Source organism: Geotrypetes seraphini, chromosome 9 (genome assembly GCF_902459505.1).
Source record: "Geotrypetes seraphini chromosome 9, aGeoSer1.1, whole genome shotgun sequence".
Lineage (NCBI taxonomy): Eukaryota > Metazoa > Chordata > Amphibia > Gymnophiona > Dermophiidae > Geotrypetes > Geotrypetes seraphini.
The window spans coordinates 141024459-141041383 of record NC_047092.1 but is presented as its reverse complement, the minus strand read 5'-3'; the positions used below and the strand labels follow the sequence as shown (position 1 = coordinate 141041383).

The window sequence follows — 16925 nt, the reverse complement described above, 5'->3', positions numbered from 1 at the left end:
AGAAGCAGAGGTAAATATCGGTAGTTTAGTGCCTTATTCAAAGAAGCTGATGGAACAAAAGATGTTGATGGTACTTTCTAAATTTACAACCTTTAACTGATGGGAAAACAAAAAAGTATGTGAACTTCAGGAACGCATTGAATTTGCAAAAATAAATCAATCTATAAGATAATTGGGTACTAAACCAGTTGAGACTTTATAACAGATCCATCCAAACATAAATATCACATAAGCCTCAACAGGGAACCAGTGTAGCTCACAATAAAAAAGAGTAACATAGTCAAACTTTTTTAGACCAAATATAAGTCGTACAGCTGCATTCTGGATGATACGCAATCTAGAAAGATTTTTTGGAGTACCTGCAAAATTAGCAATATTACAATATCACAAAGGATTGTACCAGCTGGAATAACTGGAACTCATTCATACCAAGGACCACTATATCACCAGGAATGAGCAGGTAGATATCCGAAGAGGGGTCCTTTGGGAGATGAAGGTCTGATTGAGATGGGATCTGTGATGGAGGGGGTTTAGGCACTGCAGGGGGACAGTACTGAAGTCCTGGGACAATAAAATAACCCCAGCTTTTTGAGAGGCTAAATTTTCCAGTTATAACATCTCTTGTGGTGTTTACTGCAAGTTATGTTATAGAAAATACATAGGGTAATGAGCAGCTTTACACTTATTGCATTTTTTGCATATCATTACTATGTAGCCGGTGGTGACAAATTAACAATGAAGTGATAATTAAGTCACATTAATACCCTTTAACATTCATTAAGGGATAAATAATTTGACTTAGAGCCGTACACAGTTTGATAACTTTCCCCAAAGAGACCTCATGATGCAGCAACAGCAAAGGAAGACCTAGCGTTTGAGTTCAGAAAATAAGATAATAATAACTTTATTCTTCTACTAGTCGTTAAGCCCGTTACATTAACGGGTGCTAGAATATATGTCTGTCTGTCTTTTTCTTTCTGTCTCTCTCCCCTCCATTTCCCTGTGTAGCGCTGTCTCTGCTTTCTTCCTCACTCTGCACTCTCCAGCTGTAACATTACTGCCTCACTTTTTCTCCCTGCAAGCATCTCTGCTTTTTCTCATCCCCAGTCTCTTTGCTCTTTTTCTCATCTTGCAGGGGTCTCTGCTCTCCTTTCTCTATATGTTCCTGATTCCTGCAAACCTCTATGCTTTCCTGTTTTCTCTGTATGCTCCTGATCCTGTGTTTCCCTGTAGGTGTCTCATTTTTTTTTTTTATTCCTTCTTCAGTCTCAGTTCTTCTTTATCTGAACACTCCCTTCCTCAGTCTCTCCAACTGCAGCTCTCTTGTCCTCTAAGCCCCTGCTGTGCATGTCGCTCCTGATCCCCTTTCACTGACCCTTGCGACTGCATCATTTTTGTTATGCCAGTTGGGTTTCCATGGCAATCCTGCTCGTTAATGCCCCGAACTCGCGATTACAGTGATTGTGGTCTCCTTGCTCCACCTTTTCGCTATCAACCGGGAGCCTGGACTCTGAGGTGAGAAGCAAGAGGAATCGTTGATTACTCTCAATTTCTGCCATGTTTTGTGCTCCCTTCGACGACGGCCCTGCTGCTGCTGTGTGCGAGTGCAGGCAGGTGCTGGGAAGCGCTTAGGTGAGGTGCAAACGCTTCCCCACACCTCCCTTAAAATCAGCGCTGAAATGTGGGCACTTAACCCCACAATTGCCACAGCACTGCTGCATTAGACAGTCCTGGGGAGCAGTGTGTGGGAGCGCGATTCACTTTGCGGTCAGCTGCCATCACATTTCGCTTTGGGGGGAACCTTTGTAAGGGCAGGAGTAGTGTGTTGGGCCTCGATTAACTTAGGGCATGAGTAGTGTGTGGGGCCGCTATTTAGTTCAGCTGCCAGGGCTGTTTGGATCCGCGATTCACTTTGGGTTCTGCTGCCGCGAGTGTGGGGGTTGTTGTAAGCACGCATGCGCACTCTTGCCGGCCACAGACATATGGATCATGGAACACGCGGTAAGAGTGCGCATGCATGCTTAGTGTTTTATTATAGTAGATACCGCCATAGTCATGTGACTTCTAGGTGGTTCACATTGAAGAGAGCTGGACAATCAGCGAATTACAATATGCAGACAATCAGTGAGTTACAATATGCAGATTCTTAAAATACAGCGAATTACAATGTACAGTTGACTAAAAATACAACATCATATGCAAGAGTGGACATATTAGAAATAATAGAATTGGTTTTAGTGTTTAGTGTAGTTACTGTTTAGGTGATAAATCTATCAAATCAAAGATGGATTTGGACCTCTTCAGCTCAGAGTGTTATCTATGGCTGATTCATTCTATTCATCAATGGAGAAAATTTGAAACTATTATAAAGTGCAATACCTGTCTGTGTGAGTTCTCCCATTTCACACAATGAATGACTGGGGTAACGTGGAAGGCTGCTTAAGGTACCATCCATTTGAGCTTCTGATCCTTTGAACATATGACTGATAAAAGCTTCCAGATGAGGATGGGAAGGCTTCCTAGACAAACAAGAAAATCTTTATCAATATACTAAAGTTAAAGATTAATTAGAGCATCTATCAACTTAGAGTACTCAAATATCAAAATATATCAACAAAAGATATACAGTACCTGTATCACATTATTAAACAGAAATTAATACAAACATTTCACTTATGCAGATTAATAACACTTCCTGAAATGAACACAGACCTTTCCAAGGCTTCAGGTATTCTCTCTCTAATTTCTAATCACAGAACTAAACTACAATTTGGGATGAAATCCTATTCTTTAGAAGTCTTGCAATGTTACAATATTAGGAAAGATACCTGCTCTGTCATCTACCTGTATTTCATGCCATTTTTGTTGGTGGTCTCTAGTCTCATACAAAATGTACACAGTGTGCAGTGTATTAGATCCCCCTTATTAAATAACATGAATTAGAAAATGCATTTGGATGAAGTGCTGAAGTACAGGATATTTTTAGGCACCAAGTTCAAATCAGTTACAACTGGCATCTAGCAAATAGGTATGGAAAACCCTTACTGATCAGAGCTGCTGCCCATGCTACTGTAACCCCCTCAAACAATTGTCACTCAGAAATTATCTAGGAAACCTGGTTGAAAGAGAATAATTAGTTTTCTAATTAAATGGGAGTAAGAAAAGAATTATACATAAGTGATCAAGAATAACTATCTGTCTGGGAACAAAATCAGGGCTGGCCCAACTACTAGACAAACTTAGGTGGTCACCTAGGGCAGCACCTTCTGGAAGGCAGCTGACAAAGCAATACAAAGAACCATCAGCATGTATTTTTACCTGCATGAATAACGGACAGTTTTAAAATATGTTATTTTTTTGACAGTTTTCAAATAGCCCATTTATACTTGTAAATGGCCACTGATTTTTTTTTTCAAGTAAATGCATAATGAAGGCAAGTTCCAAAGTTTAACATTTAAAAGTATGATGTTCATAGGATTGTTCTGGGAGCAATGCTGTTAGATGATTATGATTCCTGAGCTTAATTAAGGTTCATCGTTTGTTAGGAGTAAAAACGTTAATTGGGAGGAGGGCACAAGACTGAAGTTTTGTCTAGGTTGCCTAACACTTTTGCAGTGGCCCTGAGCAAAATAACTGAATATTTAGTACAATGGGATAAAATTTGGGTATGGGGGGTGAAAAGATACATTAGGTTAAAAAACTAATCTATTTTGGATTAAGGGTTCCAGATATGCTCTCCACAAAACAAGTAATCCAGTACATTTATTTATTTATTCAATTTTCTATACCGTTCTCCCAGGGGAGATCATAACGGTTTACATTAATCTATTCAGGTACTCAAGCATATTTCCCTGTCTGTTCTGGCAGACTTACAATCTATCTAATGTAATGGGGGGATTAAGTGACTTGCCCAGGGTCACTCTATTAGAGAAACTATTCCACTTACTGATGGTTTCCTTTTGGCTTCTCCTGTATCTTTTACCCTCCAGGTCATACCTTCACAACAAACCCCCCCCCCCCCCCCCCACACACACACACTACCAACACTAACCTATCCCCACACAGGAGTAAATGTGAGGGAATGCTTTACGCGATTACTCGTGTGATTACAAATTTTAATCGATGTACAGCCCAATTTTTTTTTTTCATTTATGAGCTTGTTAAAGCTCATAATTGAAGCCAATGTACTAATTAAGTTAGGCGCCTCTTACAGAATTTCCTCTAAAGGGCTTCTAGAAACTAGGATTTGTTTTTATTGACCCTACACTCTCACGCCTTGCTACTGAGAATCAGAGATTCACTTGACATTATCGGCATTTATGCTCAATTTGCTGTTTATTTGTGTGAGTTCACATCTGAGTACTCACTTTTGAACCCTGATGCAGGTGTTGTACACTAAAACATGACTCGTGTTGGGTCAATAAAGATGAGTCCTAGTTTTTTTAGGCCCTCTGTGCATTTTTCTTGTATGTTTTGGTCCTTTGTACTTTGACCCTCTTCGTGTGTTTTATAGGGCTCCCTTTACTAAGCTGCGTTAGCGTTTTTAGCGCACACAGCATTTTAGTGCACGTTAAACCCGTGCTACGCAGCTAGAACTAAAGCCAGCTCAATGCTGGCGTTAGCATCTAGCACGCACGGTAATTTAGCACACGCTATTCTGCGTGTTAATGCCATAACCTGGCTTAGTAAAAGGAGCTCATAGCTATGATAATCAGAATTATAAGAAATAATAAAAAGCAAGTTATAAAAACCATCACCTATGGAACGAGTTCTTATCCTCTTTTGGTTACTGCACCATTTTCACTAATAAATGAAACCCTCAAACACTCTTCCTAAACAACGTGTTCACTAGTGACTACTGAATTACATATGTCGCTGTTAGCTGCTAACAGTACTAACTGCTATTATGCCACTAAAATTATAGTAGTACATGGTTATACTACCAACAACTGCCCCAATATCACATGGACAATTCAGCTGGCAGTATGGTAATTGATGGTTGCTCACATATGATAAATTGATACTAAGATACGATACCACAATGTGCTACCTCAGGGGTGCCCAATAGGTCGATCGCGATCGACTGGTAGATCGCCAAGGCAAAGTGAGTCGATCGCGGAGCCCATCCCTGGCTCTGTGATAGACTCACTTTGCCTTGGCGATTTACTGGGCCGATCAGCCTTCCTCTCCCCGGCGTCAATTCTGCCGTTGGAGAGGAAGTTCGGGCCAGCCAATTGCTGCCTGGCTGGGCCAGAACTTTCTCTCCGACGGCAGAATTGACGTTGGGAAGAGGAATGCTGGTCGGCCCGACACAGGGCAGCAGGGAGAGCTTGGGGCAGTGGCGGCAGCTTTAGGGCCTGTTACCCGATGGCAGCGGTGGCTTGGGGGCCTGTTCCCCGATGGCGGTGGCAGTAGCTTAGGGGAGGGCAGGGAGAAAGAAAGAAAGGGGGCAGTTAGGGAGATACAAGGAAAGAAGGGAAACAGAAAAAAATAAAGGGGGCATGAAGAGAGAAAAAAAGAAAGGGAGACAGGGAGAAAGAAAGCGCAGGGAGAGAGGAAGAAAGAGTTGGGGGAGGGAATGAGGTCTGGAGGAGAGGAAGCATACAGGCTGAAAGAAGGGAAGAAAGATTGGATGCACAGTCAGAAGAAGAAAGTGCAACCAGAGACTTATGAAATCACCAGCCAACAAAGGTAGGAAAAATGATTTTATTTTCAATTTAGTGATCAAAATGTGTCCATTTTGAGAATTTATACCTGATGTCTATATTTTGCACTATGGCTCCCTTTTACTAAACTGCAATAGCGGTTTTTAGTGCAGGGAGCCTATGTGCGTCGAGTGCAGCGCTGGGCATTCAGCGCAGCTCCCTGCACTAAAAACTGCTATTGTGGTTTAGTAAAAAGGGAGGGGGGTGTATTTGTCCATCTTTGTATGATTGTTACTGAGGTGACAGTGCATAGAGTCATCTGCCTTGACTTCTTTGAAAAAACCCCGGAATAGGAATGATAATTAACATTTTCTTAGTGTACAGTGTGCTTTGTGTTTTTTTTTAATTTTACTGTTGGTAGATCATTTTGACTTGGCATTTTAAAAGTAGCTCGCAAGCCCAAAAAGTGTGGGCACCCCTGTGCTACCTGAACTCCTTCTGTCTACGGAAATCTTTCCAAATATAAGAACATAATATAGCCTTACTGGGTCAGACCAATAATCCATTTAGCCCAGTAGCCTGTCAGAATGGTGGTCAATCCGGGTCATTAGTACTTGGCAAAAACCCAAATAGAAGCAGCATTCCATGTACTGATCCAGAACAAGCAGTTGATTCGTCCATGTCTGTTTCAATAACAAACTATGGACTTTTCCTCCAGGATATTGTCTAAACCTTTCTTAAAACCAGCTACGTTAACCGCTCTTACCACAACCTTTGGCAACATGATCCTATATAAACACCAAGCATTCATTACTGCTATATCAAAGGATCAAGTGAACAGAGTCCAATAATATTTCTTTCCTTGGAATTAAATTTCAGATTTTCCAGCATGCCAGTCATACAAATCAATACCTCCCTTGTTAGCAATTGTAGTTCTTTACCAACTTTGGCTGTGTATAAGAAGTCAGGACACGACTATCTTTACTCCATCTTTGGTATATTGAAAACAGCTCGACAAGCATTAAAATTTGTTGCCATTCTGTCTCGCCATTAAAACTTTATGTGAAGAGTCATACAAAGCAATAAGGTTACTCTCACTCCCGGTTGCTGATATCTTTCACCAAAAAAAAGAAGAAGACATCCTTATGTTCAAATCTCTGACTCCTGTGGCATGAATTTATATTGCAGAGAGAGATTAAAGGACCCTAGGCAACATGGATTCACTAGAGGCAGGTCTTGTCAGTCAAATATGATCAATTTCTTTGTCTGGGTGACCAGAGAATTGGATAGAGGGAGAGCGCTAGATGTGGTATACAGTGGTACCTCGGTTTACGAGTGCACTGGTTTGCGAGTGTATCTTGAATGTTTCAATCATGTCTCCTCTCAGTCTCCTATTTTCAATGCCCATTCCTCGAGCTTGATTATGTCATGTTGCAGATCTTCACAATCCCCCTGCATCTTTACTTCTCTGAATAACTTCGTATCATCCGCAAATTTAATCACCTCGCTCATCGTACCTATGTCCAGATCATTTATAAAGATGTTAAAGAGCACGGGTCCAAGCACCGAGCCCTGCGGCACCCCACTGGTGACGCTCTTCCAGTCCGAGTGTCACCAGTGGGGTGCCGCAGGGCTCGGTGCTTGGACCCGTGCTCTTTAAAGAAGGGGGTAGCGGCTAGCACGCCTTTGTTAAAGGAGCCCTATGTTTGTAAGGATACAACCACCCAGACAAACATCAGACTTTGTTATCGTTTGGTTCTTATCTTTGCGAACTTGGATTTTCAGCTCTGACAGAAATTAAATCTAAAAGAAAGAGAATGACTGCAGATGGTGGATGATGAAATGCGTGTTTGCTTGTTGACTATTGAGTCGCGTTTTGAGCTAATTTGTACTCAAAAACAAGCTCATCCGTTGCATTAATTAGCAATTCTATTCTATTTACTTTAGTTTCACCATTGTTACAATCACCCATACATATTTTAAAGAACTTTAAATAAATAACTCTGATATTTCATTTTTTGTTGGTTTGCAATTTTAAAATTTCAGTTATAATGCACCACAAAAATCATTTGCTCCGTTTAGTGTGCCGCAAAACATTTTCTCCATTTAGTGTGCCAGAGCTAAAAAAAAGTTTGAGAGACACTGCTCTAGGTACTTTAAAATGCTGTTTCCATGGCATCTACAATTGGTACAAGAAACAGATTTGATCTGGGAATTGAAACCATGTCCACTGCATTATAGTATGTACTAGAGCACTGTTCTTCAACTGACGGTCCGCGGACTAGTGCCGGTCATCTGCAATTTCCTGCCGGTCCACGCAGGGCCGACAATATCAACAGCTGAAGTCCACGCAGGGCTGAAGAGATCATGGGGAGCTTCCGACAGTGTGCTTTCTCCCCTCCCAACAGCTCTCCTTACTTAGCAGCACAGCGATTTAGGAAGGCAGCCTTGGGGCTTTTGCTGAGTCGCGGCCGCCTCTGATGATGCAACTTCCTCTTTCCTCAGAGGTGGCGCGACCCAACAAAGGACCCGAGGCTGCCTTCCTGAATCGCTGCGCTGGTAAGTAAGGAGAGCTGCTGGGAGGGGAGAAAGACACTGTTAAAGGCTGGGAAGCTGCTGGGCATGGTAAAAAAAAAAAAAAAAAAGGGTCAGCTGCTACTGGACCTGAAGGGAAGGATAAGGAGAGATGCTACTGGGAGGGGAGGAGGGAAAGGAGTCTGGAAGCTGCTGAGCAAGGGAAAAAAAGGGACAGCTGCTACTGGACCTAGAAAGGGAGAAGGAGAGATGCTGCTGGGAGGGGAGGAGGGAAAGGAGTCTGGGAAGCTACTGGGCAAGGGAAAAAAGGGACAGCTGCTACCGGACCTGGAGGGAAGGATAAGGAGAGATGCTGCTGGGAGAGGAGGAGGGAAAAGAGTCTGGGAAGCTGCTGGGCAAGGGAAAAAAGGCACAGCTGCTATTGGACCTGGAGAGGGAGAAGGAGAGATGCTGCTGAGAGAGGAGGAGGGAAAGGGAAGGGAAGAGAAGAAAAAAGGAAGGAAACAACTGGCAGGGAGATTAGAGGAGGGGAAGGGGAGAGACAGGAATGAGATGGGAAGGGGGGTCAACAGAGAAATTGAGAGGGACAAAGATGCTAGATCTGGTGTAGGAGAGATAAAAATGAAGAGAGCAGTGAAGCTGGAATGAATCATGTAAAAAGGAGACAGGGGGCATAGGCTGGATGGAAAGGGGCATAGAAAGAAGACAAATATAATATGGAAGGGGGAGAGGTAAGACAGTAGATGGAAGGGCCAGATGCTGGATTGAAGAGACAGAGAGGGTAGACGCTGGAAGGAAGAGAGTGAAAAGAAGATGAAAGCAGAAACCAGAGACAACAAAAGGTAGAAACAAATAATTTTATTTCTATTTTGTGATTAGAATATATCAGATTTGAAATATATATCCTGCTAGAGCTGGTGTTAGACATAACTGGGGACTGCAAAGTCCAGGCAGTGGCTTAGGGCTCTCTCTGACCAGGGGGGCAGTTGCCCTAGCTACATTTCCCTAACCCTATTCCTGCTATGTGTGACTGCGGTATTCTGTTAGCATGATATTTCTGTGTAGCATTCTGTAATAATTTGGCTTATTCAGTTTTCTTGACAGTAGAGGGGATATATGTGAAGGGGAGGGGGAGACAGAGGTTTTGTTGATCCTTGCTCTGTATTAATTGTATTTATAAAATGACAATTGTACAAAATATTGTTTCTTTTTATACTTTAATAAAATACATTCAATATAAAATCATAACTGAGGCTTGTTCGGATGGGATCAGATGGTTTGCGAGGACCGAGCTTGCGGGGGCGGGGCGGAAACGGGGTTTTGAAATTTCAGTCCTAGTAGTTTGCCGGTCCACAAAATAATTTTTTTTTTCCGCCGATCCATAGGTGTAAAAAGGTTAAAGAACACTGTACTAGAGAACGACACGGTGACTGTTACCCGCAGCTAGCTGCGGATAACCCACCGGAAAGGGGAGGAAAAAACTGGTTGCCGTGGGTACGGGGACAAGGAGCGGTGAATAGCCTTGTCCCCGCAGTTAAGTATCTTGCGCACACTGCCTCACTTCTCACCCCTCCTGGACAGCAGCCCTCATGATCACACGGTCCAACAGCCTCCTCCCTCCCGATCGCCGCAGTCCGGGCATCTCCTCCCCTCGTCGGGGCATCTCCCCTCACCTTCGCTGGCGATTTTCAGTTTTCTATCAGATCGGCCTGAGCTTTTTCACAAATCGCGTGTGCAGCTGCCCTGAAACTTCTCCTATGATGCGAGCCACCCAGGCGGAAACAGGAAGTTGCGTCAGGAGAGTTTTTGAGACTGCTGCGCACATGATTTGTGAAAAGACTCGGGACGCTCAGAGAGAGAACTGAAAATCACCAGCAAAGGTGAGGGGAAGGGAGGGAGATGCCCCTATGAGGGGAAGAGATGCCTGGACTGTGGCGATCGGGAAGGGGCTGCTGGACTGTGCTAAGGACGCTGAAGGGAAGGGGAGAGGGGGAGGGGGAGAGAAGAACAGAAAGGGAAATGGGGAGGAGTAGGGAACAGATGCTGCATGGAAGTGGGTAGAAGAGAGGGGAAAATACTGGAAGGAAGCAGAGAGAGAGGGGGAGAGGAGGGAGGAGCAGACGCTGCATGGAAGTGGGTAGGAGAGGGAGGAACAAACACTGGACAGAAGTGGGAAGGAGAGTGAGGGGAGCAGACACTGAAGGGAAGTGGAGTGAGAGGGAGGAGCAGACGCTGCATGGAAGTGGGGAGGAGAGAGGGGAACAGACACTGGAAGGATGTGGAGAAAGAGGAAGGCATAGACACTGGATGGAAGTGGGGAGGGGAGAGAGTGGATCAGATGCTGAAGGGAACTGGAAAGGAGAGAGAGAGGGGAGCACATACTGGATGGAAGGAGGAGATAAAGAAAAAAGGGCACATGCTGGATTGAGGAGACATACCAGATCTGAGGAGAGGAAAGGAGGACAGAGATGCTAAAAACCATCTGGGAGAGGGAGTGAGAGATGGAAGGGAAGAAGACAGAGATGCCAGACCATGGAGGGAGCGAAGGGAAGAAGATATGTGCCAGACCAATGGGGGTGGGGGGATGGGGCAAGAGATGGAGGGGTGAGGTGGACAGTTTCTGATAGAGGCATAGAAATCGAGCAGATGTCATATGGAAGAGGCAGAGAGAAGGAAGACAGTGGATGAAAGGAAGGAAACCAGACGACAAAGGTAGAAAAAAAATTTCTATTTCTTTTCTTTTTTTGCTTTAGGATAAAGTAGTAGCTCTGTTGATAAACATTTATAAACAAAGCCCTGCCAGCGGAAGATCTCTTCCTCTAGTTCAGCAGCCAGAACTCTGATTTATAAAATGAAAATTATACAGAATATTGTTTATTTTTATACTTTAATAAAATATTCTATTCGAGGCTTGTGCGGATGGGATCAGATGGTTTGCAGGATGGGGCGGAGACGGGGACAGAGCTCGTGGGGAAGAGGACAAATTTTTTCCCCATGTCATTCTCTAGTATGTACCACTGCCACTAGGCCACCAGGCTGGCCTGAGGTAAAACATTCCGATACTTTCTAATTAACATGTAGAGCTATTACAATAACTTGAAGTTACTCACTAAAAGATAAGAAGGAAAATTTTGCTACATGATTTTTTTTCTCTAATAAAATTCAACAGGGCCTTTCAGGAAAGAGAAAATAGAAAATATAGTTCATTTCTGGGCCAGAGTTGTCAATTTAAATGAGTGTTGACAGTGTATGATTAATGCATGGCATTCAGCTCAATCAGATGATATGCATTTGCACTGAAAATTCAATTAAAAATTCTTAAATGAATAAATTGTTCTTTAATTTCACCAAACAGCAATCTTAATTAGCCTCTGGAGCCTTCTGGTTAATAAAAGATGGTCATTAACTCTTGGGACATTTTTGCTGCATGCTTATCTTCAAACTTTCAAATAATAAAAGAACAAGAGGGCATTCAGAAAAATTGAAAGGGGACAGATTCAAAACGAATGCTAGGAAGTTCTTCTTTGCCCAACGTGTGGTGGACACCTGGAATGCGCTTCCAGAGGATGTAATAGGGCAGATTACGGTACCGGGATTTAAGAAAGGATTGAACAATTTCCTGCTGAAAAAGGGGATAGAAAGGTATAGATAGAGGATTACTACACAGGTCCTGGACCTGTTGGGCTGCCGCGTGAGCGGGCTGCTGGGCACGATGGACCCCAGGTCTGACCCAGTGGAGGCATTGCTTATGTTCTTATGTCCTTTTAATAGTCAAAAAGGAAAAATAAGTGGCTATCAGAATGTACTACACAAAGAAATAAAACTTGATGACATAAATAATTTATAAAACAGATTAAAATGCATTTAGAATTTTCTTATAATAGCTTAGAGGTAACATACTAGCACTTTGTTAATATACTGCAGTAAGAAATATACCTGACCCTTTTACAAAACTAGCGCGGTTTTTAGTGCTGGCCATGGCAGTGTCAGAGCTGCTACTGCCGTGGCTGGTGTTAAAAACCGCGGTAAGGTTTTGTAAAAGGGGAGATATTTATGACACAGCACATTGAAAGATCAAAAGATATTGGAATCTATAAATCACCAGACAGAAACAAAAAAGGGGAGAAAGACATGGTCAATATAAACAACACAAAATACAATTATTATTTCTAAAGGCTCAATAAAAATGTTATATTGACAGGAAAAAAAAAATCATATTTCTCTTTTATGTACTTTAAATAATTAAAACAGTCGCATGCATAAATCATAAAGATTTCTTTCACAGGAAGAGAAGCAATTTCTAAGCCAACCTCTGGTAAAATCCTTTTCATTAAGCTGAAAGGGTAAATAACATATTTCATTCATATCCACATTTGTTTATCAGCAGTCACTACCCAAATAAATTCAATCCAAGTTTGGATCTGAAGCAACAGGAGATAAATGAGGAAAAATGAGCTTAGGGGCTCATTTTCAAAGCACTTGGACACACAAAGTACCATAGTAACTTATGGTACTTTGTGTGTCTACTTTATACAATGAAGTTTGACTAAAAGGAGTATTTTATTAATGCAAGCACCTATATTAATAAAACAGGCCCTGGAACAAAACAAAGAGGGAAGAGGATAAAGCAATATGGAGATCCAAAATCAATGAGTACAAAAGAATCACCAAGGTAAAACGACATACTCTAACAAAATAGGATCCCTCACTACCAACAATAAATAACTTTTCAAATTAATCAAGTCACTTCTTGAAATCGATCACCTCAAAAGATCCTCCTCCACATAACTTTCAACAGCTGAAAACTTCACTCTTCACTTCAAGTCAAAAATCCTCAATCTCAGAACTTCCTTCCAGACTCCACCGTCCAACTCCCACCTCCCCCAACAACTACACCCACTCACCATGACCCAAATCTCGGTAGACGTGATCTGGAGCCACTTTGAGCCCTCTACAACTGGTTCCTATTTCTCAAGCTCTATAATAAATACGCCAAAACATTCAGCCACCTAGATAACTGCCTACCCACCATCATGAGAGCAGCCTCCACCCCCTTCAAGGCCATGCTCTTCAATTGGATCTCTCATCTAATGGCAAATGGCAAATTCCCAACCTATCTTGGCCACATCCTCATCTCGCCCATTGTAAAGAATTGCAAAGACCCCCCATATCAACAACATCCAACTACAGACCAGTAGTCAACATCCCCCTCTTCAACAAAGTGATGGAAGGCCTAATCAATGCTGCCCTTACGAATGAAAGGGTTAGGTTTCTTACCTCTGCTAATCTTCCTTCTTGTAGATCTTCTCTGGAGGCTGACATGGATGGGATCTTGCATCTCCGATAGCTTCAGCTGCAGGGCAACTAAAAGATGATCCCTCCCCTTTGGGTTACATGCCCGGGAGCTTCATGACATGCATGCCCAATTAATAGAAAAGTCATGGAGACCTAGGACAACAGGAAACAAGAAAAGAAAGAGAGGGCGCGGGAACTCCTGCTACCAGTCAATTCTGCTCAATATCGTATTATACCAAAAACTACGGCCAAAAATGGCCAACAGGAATCAAACACATAATGTAAACATTATAAACTGCAAAACCCAGGAAAATCCAGGAACGTGGACACAGCCTGAAAATCAGAAGGGGCACCCCCCACCAACCCTTAAACCTTACGAAGGGGAATACACATGAAATTCTTAGTGAGGCTGGTCAAAGACAGAAATCTAGCTTACCCGTTACTGAAGAGGCAACCTGCGAATCGGACAAAACAGATGGGCGGGGGTTCAGCCTCCAGAGAAGATCTACAAAAAGGAATATTAGCAGAGGTAAGAAACCTAATCTTCCATTCTTGTAGAATCTCTATGGAGGCTGAATGGATGGGACATATCAAAGCAGTCTCAAAGGAGTCCCAAAACTCAGGGGGCCCAATTAGCCCGCCGCGAGAACAGAAGTGCCAAAGGCCGTAGCACCCTTAGCCACCACATCAAGCCTGTAAAACATGGAAAAGGTATGAAAGGAAGCCCACGGGGCCACCTGATAAAGCTCCTCAGGCGAGACCGCACGAGATTCAGCTCACGAGAAAGCCAGTCCTCAGGTAGAGTGAGCCCTCACTCCAAGGGGAGGCTTCTTCCCCGCTGCCACACAGGCTGCGGAAATGGCCACTCGTATCCAACGCAAATAGTAGTCTTGGAAGCAGGCTGACCCCAAAGCGCGGGGCCCGCCAGGACAAACAGAAGGTCCATCGTACGGAAGACATTAGTGGCCTCGAGGTATCTCAAAAGAAGACACCGTACATACAGAGACCGCAAAACTCAATCCTGAGACTTGGAACCCGAAGGAACCAAGGCTGGCAACCGAACTTCCTGGTGATGTGCAAAGAGGAAACCAGTTTTGGAAGAAAAGAAGTCATAGTCCTCAAAATCACCGCATACTCCGTGATGCGAAGAAAAGGATCTCTGCACGACAAAGCCTGAAGCTCTGACACTTGCAGTGCAGAAGTGACCACCACCAGGAAGACGGTCTTGATGTTAAGATCTTTCAGAAAGATCTCAACCAGGGGTTTATAGGGCGGACGAGTCAGGGAGCGCAGGACCAAATTCAGGTTCCACAATGGGCAAGGCAGCCGCAAGGGAGGTCTCAGCCTCCCTGCCCCCTGCAAGAACCAGACAACATCCGGGTGAGAAGCCAGAGAACCCCTGAATAAAGAGGGACTCAAAACAGGAGAGTCCCACAATCTGAACATGTACAGAAGACCACCAGACTCTTCTTGAGGCCATTCTGCAGGAAGTCCAGAACCTGAGCCAGTGATGGCACCAAAGGGACCACCCGAAGCCCCTTACAACAAGCCTGAAAACACCTCCAGGCTTACACGTAGGCCGAGACCGTTGAATTCCGCTTGCTCAGTAGGAGCATGGTGATAACCACAGAGGAAATTCCCCTGGCTATAAGACCAAAGTGGTCCGGAACGTGAAGTGCAAATGGTCCCTGCGTGAGTAACCGCTGAAGGCAAGGAAGACACAGACAGTACCGGAGCTCAACCTCACAAGGGCTGCGTACCAAGGTCAACTGGGCCAGTCCGGAGCCACAAGGATCACTGGACCCCTGTGCGAGGACACCCGGTACAAAACACGCCCTATCATGGGCCATTGGGGAAAGATGTACAGGAGTTCCGCTGTGGGCCAAGGTTGAACCAGAGCGTCGAGTCCGACGCTGCCAACCTCTCGGTGGCGGCTGAAAAATCTGTTCGCATTTCGGTCCACTGATGACGCCGTCAGATCGAAGGTGGGACGACCCCAGCAGTGCACTATTGCCTCGAAAGCCAGCCCTGACAGGAACCATTCTCCCTGGTCCAGAGACTGATGACAGAGTAAGTCTGCCTGAACGTTTCCGACGCTGTCCACATGGGCCGCAGATAAGGCCAAGAGATGACTCTCCACCCAAGCAAAGAGCATCTGAGCCTCCGATCCCAGCTGAGGACTCCTCGTGCCCCCTTGACAGTAGACGCAACAGCCATCACATTATCTGAGAACACATGAACAGCTTTTCGGGTAACTCCCTTGGAATTGTAGCAGAATTAACCGGATCACTCGTAGCTCCAGCCGATTGATCGACCATCGGCTCTCTCACAGTGTCCAGTGGCCCTGGACCGGGACGGACATGCAAACCGCTCCCCAACCAGAGAAACTCGCGTCCACAGTCAGGGTCATCCAATCCAAGACCCACAGAGGGAGTCCTGTGGATAGAGTGACTGGGTTCAACCACATCATACTGCTGTGCGCCGCTGCCAACCAAGGCAGCTTCACCCCCAGTGCATCTCTCTGGGGATTCCACCACTCCAGAAGTGAAAACTGAAGAGGACACAGGCAAGCTCATGCCCACAGGATTGCATCTATGGTCGCCACCTTGAGACCCAACACCTGCAGGTACTGCCAGGCCGTCGGTGTCAGGACCGCTAACATGTCCCAAATCGCACTCCTGAGTTTAAGTCTTCTGGATCCTGGAAAAAAACACCCGGTTCAAACTTGGTACTCCAAGTCCTGGGTCGGCATGAGGTGACTCTTCCTCAGAGTGAGCACCCATCCGAGACGTACCAGCAAAGACACCACTTGGCAAACCGCCAAGCAACCCTGCTTCCACTAAGGAGTTCTGATCAGTCAGTCGTCGAGGTATGGAAGCACTAGGACACCCCGAGATCGCAGATGGGCAGCCACCACCACCATGATCTTGGTAAAAGTCTGGTCGCCGATGCCAAACCGAAAGGGAGCGCCACAAACTGGAAATGCCTCCCAAGAACAAGAAACCTCAGGAACCTCCAATCTGGGAATATCGGGAAGTGGAGACACGCTTCCGTGAAATCCAAGAAAGCCAAAAACTCCCCGGATGCCCCCGCTGCTAGGACAGAACGCCCCGGGTCCAGCCGTAATGCAGAACTCGTCAAAATGTGTGCACTGCTCACAGGTCCAGAATCGGTCTGCTGTCGAAATCCTTCTTTGGCACGAGAAAGATAATCGAGTTTCTCCTGGAGCCAAAGGCATCCCCGTGGGACGGACTCCATGGCCACCAAATCCATTAACCGGCACACCGTAGCGCGCAGCTTGCCGGCCCTGTCCGGATTTCCCTCAGGAGAGGACCGGAAGAAGTCCGGCGGCAGCCGGAAGAACTGTAGGCGAAGACGATCCTTTAAAATCGCTAGGACCCACGGGTCTTAGGTTGGCTTTAGCCATTCTGAAAGGAAGGCTGAAAGCCG

At 44.7% G+C, this 16925-nt stretch overlaps 1 protein-coding gene across 6 annotated transcripts in view; it reads right to left on the bottom strand.

Annotated features, from left to right (window-relative positions):
* Positions 1-16925, bottom strand: part of PXYLP1 (2-phosphoxylose phosphatase 1) — a 160937-nt gene that overhangs the window by 8097 nt on the left and 135915 nt on the right. For all 6 annotated transcript variants that reach the window (XM_033957633.1, XM_033957634.1, XM_033957629.1 and 3 more), the window contains one exon: positions 2380-2519. In XM_033957633.1, the coding sequence (XP_033813524.1) occupies positions 2380-2519 (140 nt within the window). The remainder of the gene's footprint in view (positions 1-2379; positions 2520-16925) is intronic.